Source organism: Delphinus delphis, chromosome 8 (genome assembly GCF_949987515.2).
Source record: "Delphinus delphis chromosome 8, mDelDel1.2, whole genome shotgun sequence".
In the NCBI taxonomy this organism is placed as follows: domain Eukaryota; kingdom Metazoa; phylum Chordata; class Mammalia; order Artiodactyla; family Delphinidae; genus Delphinus; species Delphinus delphis.
Genome location: NC_082690.1, coordinates 10,257,383 through 10,277,256, shown reverse-complemented (window position 1 = coordinate 10,277,256; position 19,874 = coordinate 10,257,383). Strand labels below are relative to the sequence as shown.

Below are 19,874 nucleotides of genomic sequence, written 5' to 3'. Positions count from 1 at the left end.
AACGTCTAGCCAAGGTAGGTAGAGAACAGGCACTAGGCGAATGCTTATGTACATTGCTGGGGAGCTTGTTAGAAATGCAGAGCCTTGGTCCTCACCCCAGATGGACTGAATGAGAATCTGAACCTAGCAAGATTTCCAGGTGATTGTTTTTCACATTAAAATTTGAGGAGTGCTTCTTTAGTGGTGATAATACAAAGCCTAAATTTATCTGGGTGGCCTTGTGATCCACAACGGAAGGCAGGTATGGTAAAGAAAAAGGCATGGTTCTGGGAATCCGCCAAACCTGGTTGGATTTTTTTTGATCAGTTACAACACTTAGATGGTTGTTGTGAAATAATAAATAGGAAAGCCCTGGTACATGGTAGATACTTAATAAACCACAGCATCTCTCTCCCCTGGAAGATTCTAAGGCTAGAAACTAGGATATCTGGCCTCTGGATCTGGTATTGTCACCAATTCACTAAATCAAGGAACCATAGAGTAAGAAGGGACCTTCATATAGGTCCCATTTAGCAGCCTTGTGCTATAGAAACTGAGGCTCATAGCTAGACTGGAGATCAAGTTTTCTGAGTTTCATGCTCTGCCACACAGCTTCCTCACTTGTAAAATTAGGAAAATAATGCCCCTCCTAGTTGTTTCACAGATGGCATCTAATCTTTAATAAGTATGCAAGAGCTCTTTAAAAATGCAATGTATAATTATTATTGTTTTAAAAATCTGGACTGTATTATACATGTTGGGATTTGTAAGATGTCCTTCCATCAAGCAAGTTAGAAAATAAATTCTTCCTCAATCCACACTTTAAAATATATTTATTTATTTATTTTTGTCTGCATTGGGTTGCCGCGCGCAGGCTTTCTAGTTGTGGCAGGGTTCGTTGCCCTGTGGCATGTGAGATCTTAGTTCCCTGAACAGGGACTGAGCCTATGTACCCTGCACTGGGAGGCAGATTCTTAACCACTGGACCACCAGGGAAGTCCCCTAAATTCACACTTTTGAGAAACGATAGAGTTTGGAGGAATTGCTGCTGTTGTAATTAATAATTACAATAATCAGTTTATCATTAAACCACTTAGTCTCTTTATAATAAGATATCTAAGCCTCAGCAAACTGCTTATTTTAATCAAAATTCCAAAAGAAATAAAAATCTTTTCTATGTAGTTCCTTATAATAAATAGTCGAAGATATTTACTCATATGGGGCAAAAAGGAAGTTTAGGAATGTCTCCTCTTTGTGATGATTTTAATCGTGGAGTAAATCAAGCAATAGATTTATAAGAAAAGGAAACCAGTGGGTATTCATAGATCTGGTCTCAGTGAAAATGAGATTATTGCCAAGGCTAAAATAAATAAGAAAGAGGTCCCCTCTCCAAAGGAGTTTACATATATAAATCCCAGTTTGGACCTTTTATTTCAGGGCTTCTGCTACTCTGAATGCTTAGTTCTCTTCTCCCATAGTGTTAGTTTCGACTTCATGACCCTCTTCCTGAAAGAGAAGGTAGTTTCCACAGGCTCAGAGTAGGGGACTCGTCTGTTCTGGAATGGGGCTGGAAGTTGGGCAGGGTAGAAGAGGTCAACGACCCCACCCTCCCAGCCCACTGAACTAACTAGAGGAGAGTCAGGAGGTCTGGGTAGTTGTTCTGCCACTGACCTTGAGTAAGTCAGTTGATACCTGGGCTCACACTATGTAAGGTTATACTAAAGGGCTTCCAGTTGTAAAAATCTGATTTTATAGGTGGCCTGAGCAGAGCAGCTCTAAGCACACCTAGAGGTGAAGGAAAATAGGAAGTGGAGAAAAGAGGAAAAAATGGGGAATGAGAGATATAAGAGGCTGGGAATAGGGGAGAAAAAGTTATAGGTCAGGCTTGATGGTTCGATGCCAAGAAATTGCCGTCCCTGGGGTAGAGACGGACTGCTGGGGACAGAGATGAAAACAGTTTCATTTCTATTTACTTGATCGCTTTAATCTCAGCCAACACTTTGCTGTCAGAGAACACGCCTAATGCAGCCGAATTGCATGGCAGCTTGACCTATTCTTATTTTGTGACTTGATTTAAACCCATCATTGCTTAGTACCCTTTGGTTACTGAAGTCTCCAACCAAAGAGACCAAGATACTTCTGCATTTTATTGTTCTGTTGTTAGGCTTCATAATAGAAAGACAAGCAAACCTGCAGAAGTAAATGGGAGAGAGCAAAGAACACGATATGGGATCAGGAAGGACGGCAAGCCCGGAAGCGGCGCGGGTGGGCCCAGAGGACGGACTGCATTTCCCAGGCTCAGTCACCACGCGGCCCCGCCCCCTCCGCCGCCGCGGCCCCGCCCCCTCCGCCCGGGCGGCTGGACTCTGCGCCCGCCCGACTTCCCAGCGGCCCTGTGCGGCCCGGGCATGCCCAGTGTGGGCGCAGCGGCCCCGGCCCTGGGAGCGCCCTGGCGCGAGTGGGTGGCCGGGCGCGAAGGGGTGCGGAGGGGCGTGGAGGAGCCGAGCGGGCCAGCGGTGGGCCAGGGTCCGGAGCCGGAGCCGCGGGGGCAAAGCTGCCGGGTAGGTGCAGTTCTGCCGAACCAGGCCCTGGCGCCGCGCAGCCTGCGCGCGCGGCAGGGGCCCCGGTGGCTAGGGCGGCGAGGGCGTGTGAGGGCAGTAGGGCCCGAGCGCGGGGTTGGGAGGTGCGGGTGGGGGCTGCGCGCGGGGACGCCTGGCGGGAAGGTGCTGCGGCGGCGGGGCAGGGCCGGGGCGCGGGACGCAGCCCGCGGTAGCCGGCGAGCCTCTGCCCAGGTGCGGCGCGGCTGTCTTTAGCTCCGCGCGTGACGGGATGTGAGCGTGCCCCGCGCCTCGTGCACGGCTGTGGTGGCGGAGGGAGACCAGCTTCCAGTCGGGTTTGCCAAGGAGCTGGGGGGGAAGCGGGTCCGAAGGGACCTGTGGGCTCTGAGCATCCGGGGAGCCCGGTGGGATGTGAGGATGCTTACCTTTAGTGAAACTGGAGTGGGATGTGACAGCCTCCTGCCTTCCGGACTTGGGTTTCTGGGTTTAGTGACTTAGAAAGTACAGGACCGTGCCGCAGTAGATGCTTAATAAGTTCTCATGACTGTTTAGGAATTTAATGGCCAGTTGTATTTACAGGCTTACGAGATTTTGTCCATGGGATGCTCGGGTTAAACAAAAATCCTCATCGCAAAACTTGAGTAAAAAGCCCCGACTGAGGGTTCAGACACCGGGGTTTTGAAGTTCGCTGTAGCCTTTCACGTGCTGTAATCTTGGGCAAGCCATTTAACTTTGGAGGTTCAGTTCCTCCGTCTGTGAAATGCTGTGAACCAGATGCATCTCACTTACGTCCACCACAGTTGGAGGGTTTCCTCCGTGTTATACAGTCTCTGGTCTCAAATCGTGGCAGGTTGCTTTTCTCCCTGCCTGAGCTTTTTGTCAAACCGGATAATATTTCTGGATATTCCGGATAATTCAAATAGGATCTGCATATAAAATTGAAGTGACTTGTCCTTCACAGGCCACTGTTGGTCAGTAGGTAACCTGCCACTTGGTACTTGCAGAAGCCAGTTGTTAATGGCCATGGTTCAGGTAACACAGCTCCTCTCCTTGGATTAGGACCCACATGCTTCCAGCTGTGTCAGCACCTTGTGAGAAACCCAGACTAACTAATCGGCTTCCTTAAACTCCCACATTAGCTCATTCTGTAGTGGGATTATGTTTATGTAGAAGTTAAGTTTTTATTTTCATGTTACTGCACTTTGTACTCAAAACCTATGAAAAATTTTAATACTCTTAATTCATAGATGAGGAAGTAGATGGTTAAAAGTGAATCCATGATAATCTTTAGAAACTAGTGTCTTATATATCATCATTGAGCATTAACTATTCACCTGTCACTGAGTATCCTATCACTCAGGTGTTTTTTGTTTGTTTTTAAGTGGGAGCATTAACAAAAGTTTCTTACCCTAGAAACTTCTCTACCTGAAGTGAGTGCATCTGGGTAGGATTTGACCCAAGGAGAAGATGGTACATACAGTGTTGTGCAAGTTGCCTTCCCTCTGCTGTATTCCCTGCTCTTCCTGTTCTGGGTGGCAGTAGTCCAGTTGGGTCAATAAGGTACAGTTTGGTGAAGTGGTCATTAGGGAAAGTGTGCTTATGTTTTGAAATTCGAGGTGTATAGAAGCTGCCTGTGAAATTGTCATTATGGTCTATCTCTTAAATTAAGAATACCCTAGATTGGTTTAGTCAGGTTTGAGAATTTTAGAATCCTAAGTCCTAAATTAAATTTTTGAAAATGGGTTTTGCATTCATCTTAGACATTACATGGGAGCGTAGTATTTTAAAAATACTTATACACGTGAACTTTCAAGTTATTATTTTATGAAGCTAGATTTCTCATTCACCTAAGAAATAAATAAAATGGGAAAGCTGTAGTGTGTTAAAGAATGTTTATACACGTGGACTTAACCTTGTTTTGGCCTAGTTTAAAATTCATTGTTTCCTGCATGCTTGTTGAAATTGTACATATATGTATACATTTAAAGTTGGAAAACAGGGAAGGCATATTTGGGGGTCTTGGTGGGAAATTTCACATCATACTTTGAACTTATCTGTGTGCTGGAGGGCCCTGTGTATGAAGTGCATATTTAGTAATTTTTGTTAGAACTTTCCTTTTGCTCCTGTATTTGTATTCAAGTAACATCAAGCACAGATATTGCTTAGGAGGATATTGTAGTGTAATTATCACCCATCTCATGATCTCAAATCTCAAAAGTACTTGGGATGTGTAGGAGGGATAGTTAGGGACATCAAGGCCCAGAGAAGGGATTCCTAGTCCATGTAAAAGTGAAAGGGTGGTAAGTGATTTAAAAATTTATTGATTTCAGGTTTTTCAGTAGTTACAGGTGTAACTTCACTTAGTTAACAGTGCTAGTATCTACCTAAGTGCTAGAATCTGCTGCACTCCTATTAGAGAAGTATGTGGAAAACGCCAGCATGTAGAAATGTGCGTGAGTAACTTGAAGATAAATATTTTTCCCCGCTTATGCTCCGTCTGTTTCCAGGTGCTTCATGATGAGACATTTGGGGACACTTCTCTCTCCTTTGTGTAGTTGATAGTTTGGGCGGTGAAGAGATGGCTGACAGTGTCAAAACCTTTCTGCAGGACCTTGCCAGAGTGAGTACGTCAAGTCATCTTTTGACCCTTTTGCTGCAGGAACTGACTAGAAAATCCTTTAGGTATTTTTGAAATTTTTATTATGTTTGTTGGGTTCTTCACCTACAAGTTTTCATTCTAATCCACACTACTCGAGGGAGAGGTATTACCCTGCATCTCGCAGAAGCTTGGGAGAACTGTCTAGTGAGTGTCTGTAGTATTGAAACCCTGTTCAGCTTGGCTCCAGACCCTCTTTTTTTTTTTTTGATAAACTTTATTTATCAATATATATATGTTTTTGGCCATGCCACATGGCTTATGAGATCTAGTTCCCCGACCAGGGATTGAACCCGGCCCTTGGCAGTGAGAGCGTGGAGTCCTAACCACTGCACCACCAGGGAATTCCCTAAACTTGATTTTGGAATACTTTTAGAGTTGCAGGGCTGTACAGAGAACTCCCCTATATCCTTCACCAGGTTCTCCTAATGTTAACATCGTATGTAACCACGGTATGTTGTTGAAGACCAAGCAGTGAACATTGGTACAGTGCTATTACCTAAACTACTTTGTCCGGATCTACATTATAGGACCTGTCTTATTCTCCCATTCTACAAGGCGGAGATGATGATGCTCTGGAAAAACGTCCCATAGAGATCTGTTCAGGATGTAGTCACCCACATGATCAGTAGCATAACATTCCATTATAGTGGCTGTCTGAGGTCTAATGCCCTAGTTGTAGCCCCTGTAGCTCTATTCCCGGGAGCAGGAGAGAGGCCAGTTCTGACGGGGAGTGGAAGTGTTTAAAAGTTTATTATCTTTCAATCAAAGAGGGGGGAATTGAAGGAATATTTTAGAAGGGCCAAAGAGAATTCATGTGATCTTCTTTTAATACCTTATGTCCTTTTGTGTGATAAAATTTCAACCCTGGATCAGTTGTACAACGTGAACTTTGTGTGTCTCTCTGCCCCACTAGACTGTAAGTATCTCAGAAGTGGGGATGCTGTCATCATCCTAGCACATACTAGGCCCTAAGCCATTTGAACTTAACTATCTTAATTTTAAACTGTTTGTAGAAGATTTAGAAGTTAAAAAGCAAAATAAGATTAAACATTACTCATAGATAAAAGACCAGGTAGGTGCATGCTGCCAATTTATGCTCCTATCGGCAGGTACTTCATAAACTTGTCCATTTCTCTGTATCCTGACAGTTTTCTCTAAAATTTGTTTTGCTCATAACAATAGGTGAAAATGCCATTCTTAAATCCAGGTTGGCCATTGCTTCCAGAATGCCTTTTTCTGCTGCTGCTTTTTTTTTTTTCTTTTTTCTTTTTCTGGCTGCGTGGCATGTGGGACCTTAGTTCCCTGACCAGGGATCGAACCCGCACCCCCTGCATTGGAAGTGTGGAGTCTTAAACAGTGGACCACCAGGGAAGTCCCCTTTTTTCTGCTTCTTGATGAAGTTGAATACCCTAGTCCTTCCCACTCTACTTCGGACATAAATCTGTTGTGGTACTTACTAAACTATAAATTTTTATTTCTTTATTTTTTTCTTTTGGTTTACTTGTGTACTTTTCCTGCTGAGTTATAAGTTTCCTGAGCATTTCCATATGTTGTCTAGCTCATTGAAGATGCTCAATATGGGAGTGGGTGGATAAATGAGTGCAGTCCTTTGAACTGGGTAATAGGCAGTTCTGATGTTTGTAGTAATAACAGTAATCTTTCTGCCATTGGGGCTCTTCCAGTCATTGGCAAGTGCCGCCGTCAGTGACTTATAGACTTAACAGCCCTCTTCCTCAGCATACACTGTTTAAAGCCATTCTTCTCCAGCTACACTACAATGTTGTTTCTGTCTTATGTGGCATGCTCTTATCCTACAGCTTTGCACACTTTTACAGTGATTATTTCTTTGTGTCTTCCATTAGCCTTGCTCCAGCCCTGGTTCTTCCTTGAGACCAGTGTTTAATCTACCCTAGTATTGCTAGTTTAGTACAGGATGTAGATCGTACTTGTAGACATTAGATTGATATTGGAAGAGTATAGAGGAGGGCAATAACTTGGCTTTATAGTATCGGTAAGTGTTAGAGGGAGTAGAAAACCACTATTTTGCAACCATGTTATTCAAGATTGGTTTGGGCAAGAATTGTTAATTGATGCTAAATCTAGGGGAGAGGACTTGATGAGCAGGATATTTGCCTGGTCTCAGAAATGTCTGCCCACAGATTACTTATTAGTTGCAAGGAGAAAAATTTGCAACCATACAATGGAGCTGGATAACACCTTGACTGAATATGTAAAATTGACATCACCAGCAAGGTGAGACAGACATCACATGCCTCTGGATGTAATATCTGGAAGGGCACACCATCACTTATGTGATATTCCTGCCAAAAATATGTAACCTGGGACCTAATCATGAGGACACAGACCTAAATTGAGGGCATCCCGTAAAATGACTGACCTGGATACTTCATAAAGGAAGACACACTAAGGAGCTGTTTCTGATTAAAGGAGACTGAAGAGATATGAGAGCTAAATGCAACATGTGTTTCTGAACTGATGTCTGATACTTGAGGGGTAAAAATGCTATAGAGGGCATTACTGAGACAAATGGGGAAATTGGAATATGGACTGTAGATTAAACTGTTTCAATATTTAATTTCTTTAATAGATAACTATATCTAAGAACAATATTGTTCTTAGAACAATATTGTTCTTAGGAAATATACACTGAACAATTAAAAGTAAAGAGACATGACACAGCAACCTACTCAAATGATCTAAAAAAATGTATATATACATATATATATATATACACACATATATATATACATATATATATAAACAAGAATAAATAACAATGTGGCAAAATAGCTGGTGAATCCTTAGAAAGGGTATTAGGGAGTTCTCTGTTCTTGTAGCTCTTCTGTAAATTGGGAATTATTTCAAAATACAAAAGTATCAAGGGTCCGCTAAGCTTTGTAGCAAACTAAGTACCATGATTTCCACTGTTATTTCATCACTTTCCTGTATGTAACTTTGGAAAGTCTTCTGATCCAAAATCTTCCCTCTTTAAAAGTAATACTCTTGTGTATAGGGAATCAAAGACTCCATCTGGGGAATTTGTACCATCTCAAAGCTAGATGCTCGAATTCAGCAAAAGAGAGAGGAGCAGCGTCGAAGAAGGGCAAGCAGTGTCCTGGCTCAGAGGAGAGCCCAGAGTATAGAGAGGAAGCAAGAGAGGTAAGGAGTGGAGGCTGATGTCAGAAAACATCTGAATTCCCTTCTGTGGGCACTTTAGGAAGTGATTAAACTTAGTATAGAATTCAGACACTACATAGTGACTTGGAGTTTCAATACCCCATTATTTGTCTTTTGTGCTTTCTCTCCAAAAAAAGTTACAGGTGATTTCCCCCCACTCCCCTCACATTGAATTAAACTGGTGTCTAGCAGTAATCCTCGTTCAAAATGTCGTGGTGTTTAAAAGAAATCAGGATGGTGAATAGAGAGCCATAAAAAAATTACTTGGATTGGTGGATACTTCTAGGAGTGCCTGTGTGGATTTTGATAGAAGAAGCTCAGACATCCTCTTCTAGTCTCCAGTCTTGGAATTTAGAAAATATAGTTTTTTGTGTGTTTGGTTTTTTTAAGAAAAACTGCTTCTCTTGAAATATTTTTAGCCTTTTCTTATTGACATTAGGAGAGAACATTGGGATAACAGTAGGTGCTGGAAAAATAAAATGTCAACAGAAGATGTAAAAAGGAGAGCTACTGAATGATACTATGGAAATAGCCTGTATGCCTTTTAAGCTAAATACATGTGGTCTTTTCCAGTGAACCACGTATTGTTAGTAGAATTTTTCAGTGCTGCGCTTGGAATGGTGGAGTATTCTGGGTAAGTTCTTTTTCGTCAAATTCCAGGTGCCTTATAAGCATCTTTATTCAGATTATTTTGGTGTTCATGGTTCTCAACTGTCTTCTTGAAACTGAGACAGGTAGCTTTCGCCTGCTGATACGTGCTTAAGGCCACGACTCAGGATTCTGTGCACCTTCGTTCATTTTATTCCCACTCAGAGAAAACTTGTATGTAAATGTCAGGAATAGATAGCCCTGAATATACACTTTTTTCATAAATGACTTAACAAGTTTTAATGTTAATAGGTAACAATTTCTTGTGACATTGTCTGGACATTTTGGTTAAGAGCAACTATGAGGGCTCAGAGGGGAAAGAGATGGATATGGGCAAGCTTCTCCCTTTGTCTGGTCATAGCAATGTCCTCGAATTGATTACTATTGAAACTCATACCAGAAGGTTGCCTACAGCTGACTGAGAACCAACACAGGCTTAAGTGAAATTTGAGTACTTTGAAGAACAAATAGTTAAGTATTTTCTTGGACTTGAAATTCAGTATAATTCAACTTGTTAATCTAAACATTTCACAGATGTTTTTAGGTGTTAGCTTTAATTAATAAAATATGACTGTGTACTTAGTATATGCCTGTAGTTTGGTGTGACTACTAATTGAAATGTTCTTCTAGTCCCCCAGAAGTTTTACTGTTTTCGTAGGCAGTGTCAGGTTTGTACTCCTCAGCTGGAGAATTGGGAAATAGAACTGAGTCCAATTTTGGTACCACGTCAGGGCTCCTAATTTGTAAAAGACACTTCCATCTGGAAAATAATTACACTGAAGCTTGGAACTCCTGTTTTAAAGAAGGGCTTTTAATGTTTACCTTATTTCCTCTCTCCTTTAGTTCAGTCTCCTTTTGTTTTATCGAGTGTTTATTCCCGTGCTTCAGTCAGTAACGGCCCAAATTATTGGTAAGTATGTCCATTGCCGGGGTGGGAGGTGTTTCCCTGTGTCTCCCTCAGTCTATTGAATACTTCCTCTGTACCTGCAGCTTTAGATGTTTTTAACTCAAATCTCTCAACAACCCTTTGGGTATTGTTACAGATAGCATTTTATAGATGAGGAAATGGAAATTGGTTACCAAGGTTAAACCGTTAGTAAGTGGCATAGCTGGGATTTGAACCAGGGTGGTTTCCTGCATACAGTGTACTGCTGGTCACTGACATATCAGTCACCACCCGGTAAGCAGGTTCGTCTCAAGGTAAGCAGCACATCTCCGTGGCTACTCTGAATTGGAGTTGTGGCCAGAATTTGGTGTGTCTATGAAGAATAAGACTCTCTGAAATAGGTGCAGTGATGTGCTGGCAGGAAGCAAAGATGTACGTGTGTGGAGTAGGGGTTGCATATTTGGTCTTCTGGTTTTCCATTTCTCCAGTTAAACTAACAAGGCTTTCCGCCCTTCTTAGGTGACCCGTCACTACATGGGGATGTTTGGTCGTGGCTCGAGTTTTTCCTCACGTCAATTTTCAGTGCTCTTTGGGTGCTCCCCCTGTTTGTGCTTAGCAAAGTTGTGAATGCAATTTGGTTTCAGGTAGGTCCAGGGCAGAATGGAGTGTGGGTTTTATGGCATAATGGATCGCCAGGTGGCAGGTTTCAGCCTGCGAAGTTAGTGGCCATGTAGGGAGCGATTTCACCGCCTTAACTTTTCTTGGTCAAGCAGCCAGTGGGTGGTCTCTGTGCTCTTGTAAAATGGAGTTATCCTCTCAGGTCACCAGAGCATCTCATGGCCAGATGTCCAGGGGCTTTTCTCCCCTGGCAGGTCTCATGGCAGATCAGTGGCCTTAGCTTTGGGGCTGGGTATTGAGGCCACTTAATTCATGTTTTGCTGAGCTCCTTTCTCTCTTACAGGATATAGCTGACCTGGCCTTCGAGGTATCAGGGAGGAAGCCTCACCCATTCCCTAGTGTCAGCAAAATAATTGCTGACATGCTCTTCAACCTTTTGCTGCAGGCTCTTTTCCTCCTCCAGGTGAGACTGGCCTTCTGGGCACATGGAGCAGATTAAGAAAAGAAGATTCACTAGAGGGAGCTTCACAAAGACAGGGTGTCACATTTATACCCAGCAGATACGTTTATGGGAGGCAATGATTTGTAAATCATTTTTTCACAGAAACAACTAGAGACTTAAAATCATAAAATGGTAAAGAAACATGAATTTGCCTGCTCCTCCCTGCCACCCTGAGCATTCTTCACTCTCCTGCTATTTAGAAACTTGAGAAGCAACTATCAGGCTATCTGGGTAGAGAGAGATGACTCAGAGTGGCAGGTGAACAGTGTCAGGTCTCTGAAGCTTTGGAATTAAGATTTTCCATACTTGTTCTTCAGGGGATGTTTGTGAGTCTCTTTCCCATCCATCTTGTTGGTCAGCTGGTTAGTCTCCTGCATATGTCTCTTCTCTACTCACTATACTGCTTCGAATATCGTTGGTTCAATAAAGGTAAGCCTGTCTAAAGAAACTCAGAACTTGGAGGCCCAATTTGGAAATGGTGCTGCTAAGTAGACTTCTTAAATTCTTCAATACTTAGGCCCTTGGCAAATCGTCTTTGTAATGAAGCAGCCTTTTTGGCAAGAGGGGACTTAGATTTGGCTTGGGGGGGTTAACCCTTAACTTTGTTGCTGGGGAATGTAGCAGTGTAGCATCATCCTTATGGAGCTTAATGTCACGTAGCTCTGACAGCCATAAGATGGCATAAATGAGCACGAGTTATTTTGAATTAGAGTAATTAATTTGACGTTGGTGCATACAGATTATTTTGGGGGATATTTTGAAAGTCCTTGGCATATTTGGGTGTGGTTGGTTGAAAGGGGTTAATTGATTCCTAGAGGATAGCTGCCTTTTTTTGATTCTTGCTTTGTTCAAGACTAATACTTACAAAGGATTCTGGCGTTGTAATTCAGAATTCACTTAGCCTGCCAGTTTTGAAATTGTGATTGTTCATTTGTAAAACCTTCGCATAGAAGCTTTATCAGATTTGGACAATTCTAATTTATATGCTTTAGTTGTATTCTAAATGGCAGGTCTGTACCTACAACTCAAACCTCAAATAAATTGTCTACCATATTTAGTCATTTGACTAAAAGGAGATATGCAGCCTAATTGTATTGGCTCCTTGTTTTAGGAATTGAAATGCACCAGCGATTGTCAAACATAGAAAGGAATTGGCCTTACTACTTTGGATTTGGTCTGCCCTTGGCTTTCCTCACAGCAATGCAGTCCTCCTACATTGTCAGGTAATTTGACTATAGGGACTTGAAGGGGACTGGTAAAAATACTCAGTGTAGGGAGCACCTTCTGTATGCCTGGTTCTGTGCTAGGCATTCTGCATTCTTATTTGGCCATCAGGAGGTCTGTAGGATTTTTTCTCCCTGACAGATAGTCATAGACATTTGTCAGTTAGCTTTTTTTTTTTTTTTTGCCCCGTTTTGCGGCATGCTTAGTTCCCCAACCAGGGATTGAACCCGTGCCCCCAGCAGTGGAAGTGCGGAGTCCTAACCACTGGACTGCCAGGGAATTCTCAGCATTAAAATATAGTCTGCATGATCATATATGCCATATTCTTTCTTCTGTTTTGCTTCCTTGAACAATGTTAAACATAGCCAGCGCTTAGAAAAATCCTTTTTTTTTTTTTTTTAAAGATGTGTTTGATACATTAAGGGTCCATCAAGCCATGATATTTAGCACTGGAGGCAAAGAACTTTGGGCTTCTAATATCTTCAAAGTCATGGCTGTTTTGAAGGTGACTAATTATTTCTTTTTTTTTTTTTTTAAACAGTGGCTGCCTATTCTCTATCCTCTTTCCTTTATTCATTATCAGCGCCAATGAAGCAAAGACCCCTGGCAAAGCATAGTAAGTATTAGCCAGTATTAGCTAAAATGTATTAAGTTTTTTTGGTCTAAAGTGTTGGGGCCATAACACTGCAATCATGTGAATGAGACATTTTTGTTAAGGTTTTTTAAAAATAACCTTACATTGCAGGAAACTATTAATATACAGTTCAACAAGAGAAACACTTCTGGGATGTATCCCAAAATTTTCCCCATGCATATGTGCACATATGTGTTTCAGAAATTGCTGCTATTATACATATTCTTAAAATGTAACAGTTCACCGAATAAGGCACTTATACCTGTAGTTGAGCTCATTTTGTAAGAATGGCCAACTTTATAAAAACAGTGGGCCATGTGCTCTGGCTACAGGAGTTTATTGATAATGACAGTAAAACAAAGTATTTTAAAATGAATCTTTAGTAACACTAGCACTCTGAAAGTTTTATCACTTCAGAGAAAAGCCCAATCTTTTGATCAGTTTTGGTTAAGTCAGTGAGGATATACTTATTAGAAATTTCCAATCTGCTTTGGGTTCTTGCATGTTCTTGCTATCCAGTAAATGCTAAGTGTGTATCTTAACGTAACTAACTTTCTCTTGAAGCTCTCCTGAAAATGAAATACACATAGCATATGATATCTTCAGACACAGCTTGAAGTTTGTACCCTAGAAAGGTACTTCTTGAATCAGAATTAATCTAAAATAGAACTTTATTTCCTCTAAGCCCCGATACTGCAAATGGTGATACTACTGCACTTCTGACAGGACCCAGTGCATTCTTTAGTTGCTGCCTGTTTAATCTGTGTGTCTAACCTCTGTACATGCTTGGTCAAATTTCTGGTGTCTTGTTTTCCCCTGTATCATTTTAAATTGAAAGTAGTCAAGTAAGTTGTCAAATAATTAAAACAATTTTGCTCAACTGGGGGTGTCTAACAGGTTGGGTCTCTTTTGCCTTTTAGCCTTTTCCAATTGCGCCTGTTCTCCTTGGTGGTTTTCTTAAGCAACAGACTCTTCCACAAGACGGTCTACCTGCAGTCTGCCCTGAGTAGTTCAACTTCTGCAGAGAAGTTCCCCTCACCACACCCGTCTCCTGCCAAACTGAAGGCTGCTGAGGGCCACTGAGTCGCCTGCCACCCAGAGGGGATGGGTGGGATTGGAAGGATGCCGCGTCAGCTCTTTTTCTCATTCACCTCCCCGACCAGGGAAGGCAGGACCCACTCTGCCAAGGGCCCTGTGCATATTACCTTCTCTCTGAGGAATCGGGATTTTTGTCTGGTGCACGTAAGGCAGAATCGTCCTGACACCAGTATGGATTTTAAACACCGGTGAGTCTGAAAGGACCACAGGTTTTTCTGCAGCTCTTTTCTAGCATTTGCCAGCCCCCGTGCCTGGACTGATTTGAATACTTTTTCTCCCTGTGCCATTTATCCTCCCACCTCCCCTTCCTGCCTTCCACCACCCTTGGATGAATGGATTTTTGTAATTCTAGTTGTTGTATTTTGTGGACCTGTTGTTTTGGTTTTTCTGTGAAGCACACTTATTGGACGTGGGAAGTAAAGGAGACTCTGCTGCTCCTGGTCACTCCCGTTACAGCCATCACTGTCTTGTTTCTTATAACTCAGGCTAGATTTGGTCTCTTGCTCCACTGCAAAAAAAAAACAAGCCTGAAGAGATGGGACAGGAGGAAAGACCTCACAGCCAGATCTGCTGGGTTTTGAGGAGTGGTTTTCTTTCTTCCCCTTGAAGGGGAAAAAGCTTTTTTCACTGGTACATTTAAAGCTCCCCCAGCTATAGGGAGGTACCAATTTTGGACAAGTGCCACTGCAACACAGAATGCTCAGAGAACCTGAACTTTTAAACTCTGGAGGTCTGAACTTTATTGTTGGTCACTGCTGGGTCTGTCTGGTATTTCAAAGGAATATTGGGTGCTGCAAATAGGAACTGAAGGGGTAAACTTATTAAACCCATTAAACCTGTGATTGGTTGGTGTTTTCCTGTCATTTTAAAGAGACTAAATGTGGGGGGAGGGGCAGGCGTCAAAGCACTTGTACAGTTTTAAGACATCACAAACGTGAGCTTGTTTCCCACAAATGTGTAATGGTTGAAATTTACAAGTCACTTCAAGAAACATATGCATGGAACCCAGGACTTGTCTTGGATAATTTGGAAGATTAGTTCTGAAAAATGTTCCCTGAAGAAGCTTGGGTTATGTGATTATAATCATGTTAACATCTTGTGAAAGAATTTGGGATTGAGTTGTTTTAAAGTCTATATGTGCATCCGTCCTGTGTACTCATGAAGGAAGAGAGGGCCTTCTAGACTTCAAGAATTGAACATTCTCATTAGGGAAGAGATTAGACATTTGGTTAACAGAAACCTTTACTATGTACAGGACAAAGTAAGGATTTAAAAATCGTTGCCAGCAGATGTGAACCAAATTTGAATATAGAGGTGTTAAAATAGTGGGTATTTTGGAAGTAGGTGTTTCCAGCTCATGAACAAAAAATTGTAAAAGACAGTTTAAGATTTATTTTCAGTATCCCCCTGGTCATTTGACAGTAGTATTGCAGAGAACTACTTCCAGGTTGCCGAGGGGTTGGTTGAAGAAGACCTCAGGATTTCATCAGCTTGCAACTGATCAGCGACTGCCTTACTTAAGATTAGTTGTTGTTTTTAAAATGAGATTAAAATGGCCGCATCTTTGCTGCCTGAAATTTGTATTTGTGTCAGCTAAGCTGGTCTTAGAAGGGTGAGGGAAGTTGAGTAGAGGAAGGCAAGTGATACTATCCAGCACTGTGCCTGGCTATAGAAAATGCTGTAAGTCACTGGATGTGAGGAATCTGTAAAGTTTTATTAGTGTAACTGAGAGGCCAGGCCTGTACAAAGGCTAGATTACCAAATGTCTATTGTTGTAGGTATTCCTAATTTCATGAGATGTACACAAAAGCAGTGTAAACTTCTCTTTTCACTAGCATATGGGCAGTCAGGGCAGCGATTAGGAAATTGGGATCAAAGGGAGAGTAGGCTCTGTTTTTGCCAAGTTCAGAATGGCAGTTTAAGGCAGACTAATAGTAACTGAAAATAAGGGAGGGCACATCACTACAGACGAAAGTGAGAGCTTGAGTTTCAATCATACAGCCAGGAGGATCTAAGGAATCATGTTCACAAATCTCTCTTCAGGGGCAGACATCACAGCTTGGACAGGTATGTGTGTTGAAAACACGACCCTTTTATCCTATCTAGAGCTGAGTTGTCCATTATAGTAACTGTACAAAGTAAATGCTTTCTAGACCTGAGTATGTTAAGTCTGTTGGAAACTTTTAAATGGACAAATTCATGCACTCGTTCATTGCTCTGCACTTGGTAAGGGGCCAAGAGAAAATTTAAGAGAAATTGTGACAAACTGGAATAAACCCAGAAGAGGGCAACTAATGGTTAGGGGTTTGTGAACCACCTTAAAGGATAACTTCTGTGGGAATAAAAGGGCAACTGTAGTTGTTCACTGTTCATTTTCCATCCACTTACTTTCTGATTATAGAAGTAGTACATTTGTTCAGCTTCTGTGCTCCGTGGTTACCTGTGTGGAGGTTGCTCTGGTAGATGTTACTGGTTCTTCAGTAGTGATGGAAGGCTGTTCAGCAGTCATCTCACCAACCCCCTTCTTTGCCCCCACCCTAACATTCCTCCTGTGCTATCGTTCAACCCACAGAAGCTATAAGGAAGCTGACTCCAGGTCAGTGTAAGTTTGGTCTTTTTAACAATGAGAGCTGTACATTCAGTGAAATATTTTGGATAAACCTAAAGCGAGTCCATAGAACCAGTAAAGGATCAAGTGAGGGGAACAGATGACTTAAGTACGTAACAGTCATTTGAGCGCTTTCTCTGTCAGGCTCTGCAAGGCACTGGGGATTCAAGGGTGAACCAAAAAGATGACTGCTGTCCTCTTGGACCTAACGATACTGTGTAGGAGACTGAGAAATGATCAAATTCTTAAGAATTACGTGTTCAAATAACTATTATTTTCCATAGGTCTCAAAGTTGGATAAAACATTGGAATTCAGAGAATCTTTGAGTAGGATAAGAGATTATGCCATGTGTTCAGGCTTCCATCCTTGGACTCATTCTCTGATTTCAAGTTTAAATGTTGTACCTTCAGACCTGTGGGACAAAGAGTAACCATTTGATCGTTTAGATAAGTAGTTCTTAACCATGGGTTAACAGCAGCATCATTTCAGGAGCTTTTCTAAGGTCCCACCTGGACCTGGAGGAAATTTAAGTAATTCTAGAAATAAAAGTTAACAAATTCTAATAACTACTTTCATAGAAACTTGGTAAACTATTGCATCCATGAAGTAAGAACAGATTGTGAAAAGGGGACAGAATAGGAAGGTTCTTGGAAGTTAAAACAGTTGTGGAAATAAAATGAGATGGCTTATAGAAGTGATGCCGAGGATGCTAAATTAGAGAACTACAACGTAAAATTGAGGAAATTTCTCAGAACAAAGAGCAAAAAGATTAAGACATGGAAAAAGTTAAGAATCGTGGAGGTATCCTAGAATCAGATCTGACATTTGTTTCAGAAAATGAGAACAGAAGCATGGAGACAATAAAATCAGGACATTTTCGGGACTTAAACGATGAAAATTGGACTTTTCATATAGATGCTTTTCACTGCCAAGTGAAAAGCAATGAAAGGAAGAAAAAACCCAAAAAACCAGATGGGATCTCTATGGAGAAACACCAGGAAAATAGGTTACCTCCAAGAGACTGACTCACATTGCTATTAGACTTCTCAAGAACAACTCTGAGTAATAGAAGATAAAATTGTAGTGCCTTGAAAGTATCCTTTTATGTGTGCTTGTCTGTATATGGGATGGGTGGGTCCCAATTTCGTTCTTAGAACTCTAAACCTAGCTATGCTATCAAGGACAAAATAAAGGCATTGTTTGCTTTCCATTCAGCTTTTCTGGAAAAGTTACTTGAATCTATCGAAGTGAAAATTCCAAGAAATAAATGACTAATTAAAACAAACACCCAACCAAACAACATGAAACAGTGGAATCAGAGTGCATTGAGAAGAAATCTTGATAATACAGCTATACAGCATACTTGGAAAGGTGGGTTCGGGGGAGAACATCTTCAAGAAGAAAACGTACTGTTACTCTGGTCTGCTCCAGGTGAGATGAAGACATGTTTCTTTCGATCAATAATATAAAAGGTAAGTAGACACTTCCGGAAAGACTAAAAGCTCCACATGAATGACAACTCCTATAAAGCAAGCTAAAAATAGCATTATTTTAAGCAACTCATAGGACTGTAAAAAGTTTTTCGGAACCAAATCAAAACTTCTGGTCCAATAAGTCAGGAGGGAGAGAGATTAACTGATACCCTGAATGTTCGTGTATAATCTCTGGGTTTATAATAACTATAATTTTCCCCATGATTTTGCCATCCAGACTTTTACTTGTAAGATAAGCCTTTCCCTATCAACTGATATTAAAGAATCATCCTAAAAATAGCATTAGATTTTTTAGAAATTGTTATTGGAGTACAGTTGATTCTTGGCTTAGATTTTGAACTGTATTCTTTAGTAGTATATTTTGACTTATGAAAAAGCTGACTTAATTGTACCACCTGGAAAGTCAAACATATCCCTTTAAGAAACAGGTTTAGTAATTAAAAAAAAAAGAACCTCGATATCTTAGATGTTCTTGAAGCAGTATTTTTTTTATGTAAAGGAATCTTTCTAATTTTAATTTTTTTTTTTTAAAGAAAAACTCGTTTTGAAGAAGCATTTGCTTGAAGTTCTGCAGTTCCTTCAGGTTCAGCTTCATTTTCCTTCTGTTAATAAAATTACACTGAACACATTATAAATACAAAACGAAAAAGCAGATCTATTGACTCATCCTGGGGTGAACCTGGTCGTGTATATTTTGAAAACTACACGTGATTTTGAAGTACTGATTTAATATGCTTTCAGTAAGTTTAGTCGGTTGCATTCAACAGTAGAGTAACCGCGAAGAGAAAGGAGTGCCGCAGGCACTAAATTTGAACAGTTGCCGGATGCTCCCATTTTTGTCGGTGTGGCTCGTGCTCACTGAGATGTGTAGGGAGTGGGAGTGCGTGTCCGAGAGGTGATGGAATTGGCTGCTGAAACTTCGCCCCCTTCCGTGCCTTCAAGCAACGTTTCTTTATGTGTGAGGAGAGAAGGGGAAGAGAGGCAAGGCAGCTTTCACTGGCAGGTTACTTACAAAGGGGTGAGCAAAGCACCGCCAGGCTGCAAGCTGGTTCCAGGAAGAAGCTTGTCTACGCTTTGGGAGGACCGCCTCTGCGACCGTGTGGGACTCAGCCCGCGGCGTAGATTCTTCCCACCGAACCCCGACGACCTCTTTAGCCCTAGGCATGCTCATTCACGAGGTCAGGGGCTTAAGAAAGGGAAATAAATGCCTCGTGACATTTGCAGGGCTCTTGTACATCGCAGTTTACCGGAGCAAAGCCAAACAGCTCTTGAGCGAACTGTCAGACAAGATCTTGCACAAGATGTAGAGGTCTGGACCGGGAAACGATTGAGGTTTCATTGAGAATAGGTAGAAAATTCTTCCCACCTCTCCTTTAACCTTATATTAGGCAACATCAATTTCTACCTATAAAAAAACGAAACTCTCAGAAACGGAGGCGAGCGACCTCAGCCCGGCTTTTCGGGATTTGTAGTTTCTGCCCATTCCTTCGCGTAGTTTCCGCTTCTTGTCACGTGACTGTGCTAAACGCGCCACACCTTCCGCTCGCGACTCCTTCGCGGCCCGCAGACTGACACGTCACTGCTCGGCCCTCAACCAAACTGCTCCGAGTGTGTTCTTTCCGCGCTCTCGCTCTCCTGAGCCGGCCTATCATGGCTCGGCGGTTGCACGAAGTCCCGCCTTCCGGCTACTAAATGATACCTGTATTGTCCAGTTAAAAAGTGGGAGCGCGGCTTCGTCCACGCCTCCGAGTCTGACAGACAGTTCCGT

General features: G+C 41.9%; 1 protein-coding gene across 2 annotated transcripts; it reads left to right on the top strand.

Annotated features, from left to right (window-relative positions):
- The first annotated feature begins 2,360 nt into the window (after positions 1-2,360).
- EI24 (EI24 autophagy associated transmembrane protein) lies at positions 2,361-14,844 on the top strand. 2 transcript variants are annotated; one of them, XM_060017719.1, is made up of 12 exons: positions 2,361-2,540; positions 3,951-4,097; positions 5,045-5,157; positions 8,231-8,376; positions 8,968-9,028; positions 9,886-9,952; positions 10,448-10,572; positions 10,890-11,009; positions 11,366-11,477; positions 12,160-12,271; positions 12,814-12,888; positions 13,827-14,844. In XM_060017719.1, exons 3-12 carry the CDS (start codon positions 5,116-5,118, stop codon positions 13,987-13,989), a joined length of 1,023 nt encoding a protein of 340 aa, XP_059873702.1. In that variant the 5' UTR covers positions 2,361-2,540; positions 3,951-4,097; positions 5,045-5,115; the 3' UTR covers positions 13,990-14,844. The 2 variants fall into 2 exon arrangements, with proteins under 2 accessions (XP_059873702.1, XP_059873701.1); XM_060017718.1 differs by lacking the exon at positions 3,951-4,097.
- The last annotated feature ends 5,030 nt before the right edge of the window (positions 14,845-19,874 follow it).

Excerpts from the sequence above, each read along its gene's own strand:
- EI24 (XM_060017718.1), top strand. The coding sequence starts at position 5,116 with ATGGCTGACAGTGTCAAAACCTTTCTGCAGGACCTTGCCAGA. Across the intron at positions 5,158-8,230 it reads TTCTGCAGGACCTTGCCAGA|GGAATCAAAGACTCCATCTG; the intron begins GTGAGTACGTCA and ends TCTTGTGTATAG. Across the intron at positions 12,889-13,826 it reads AAGACCCCTGGCAAAGCATA|CCTTTTCCAATTGCGCCTGT; the intron begins GTAAGTATTAGC and ends TTTGCCTTTTAG.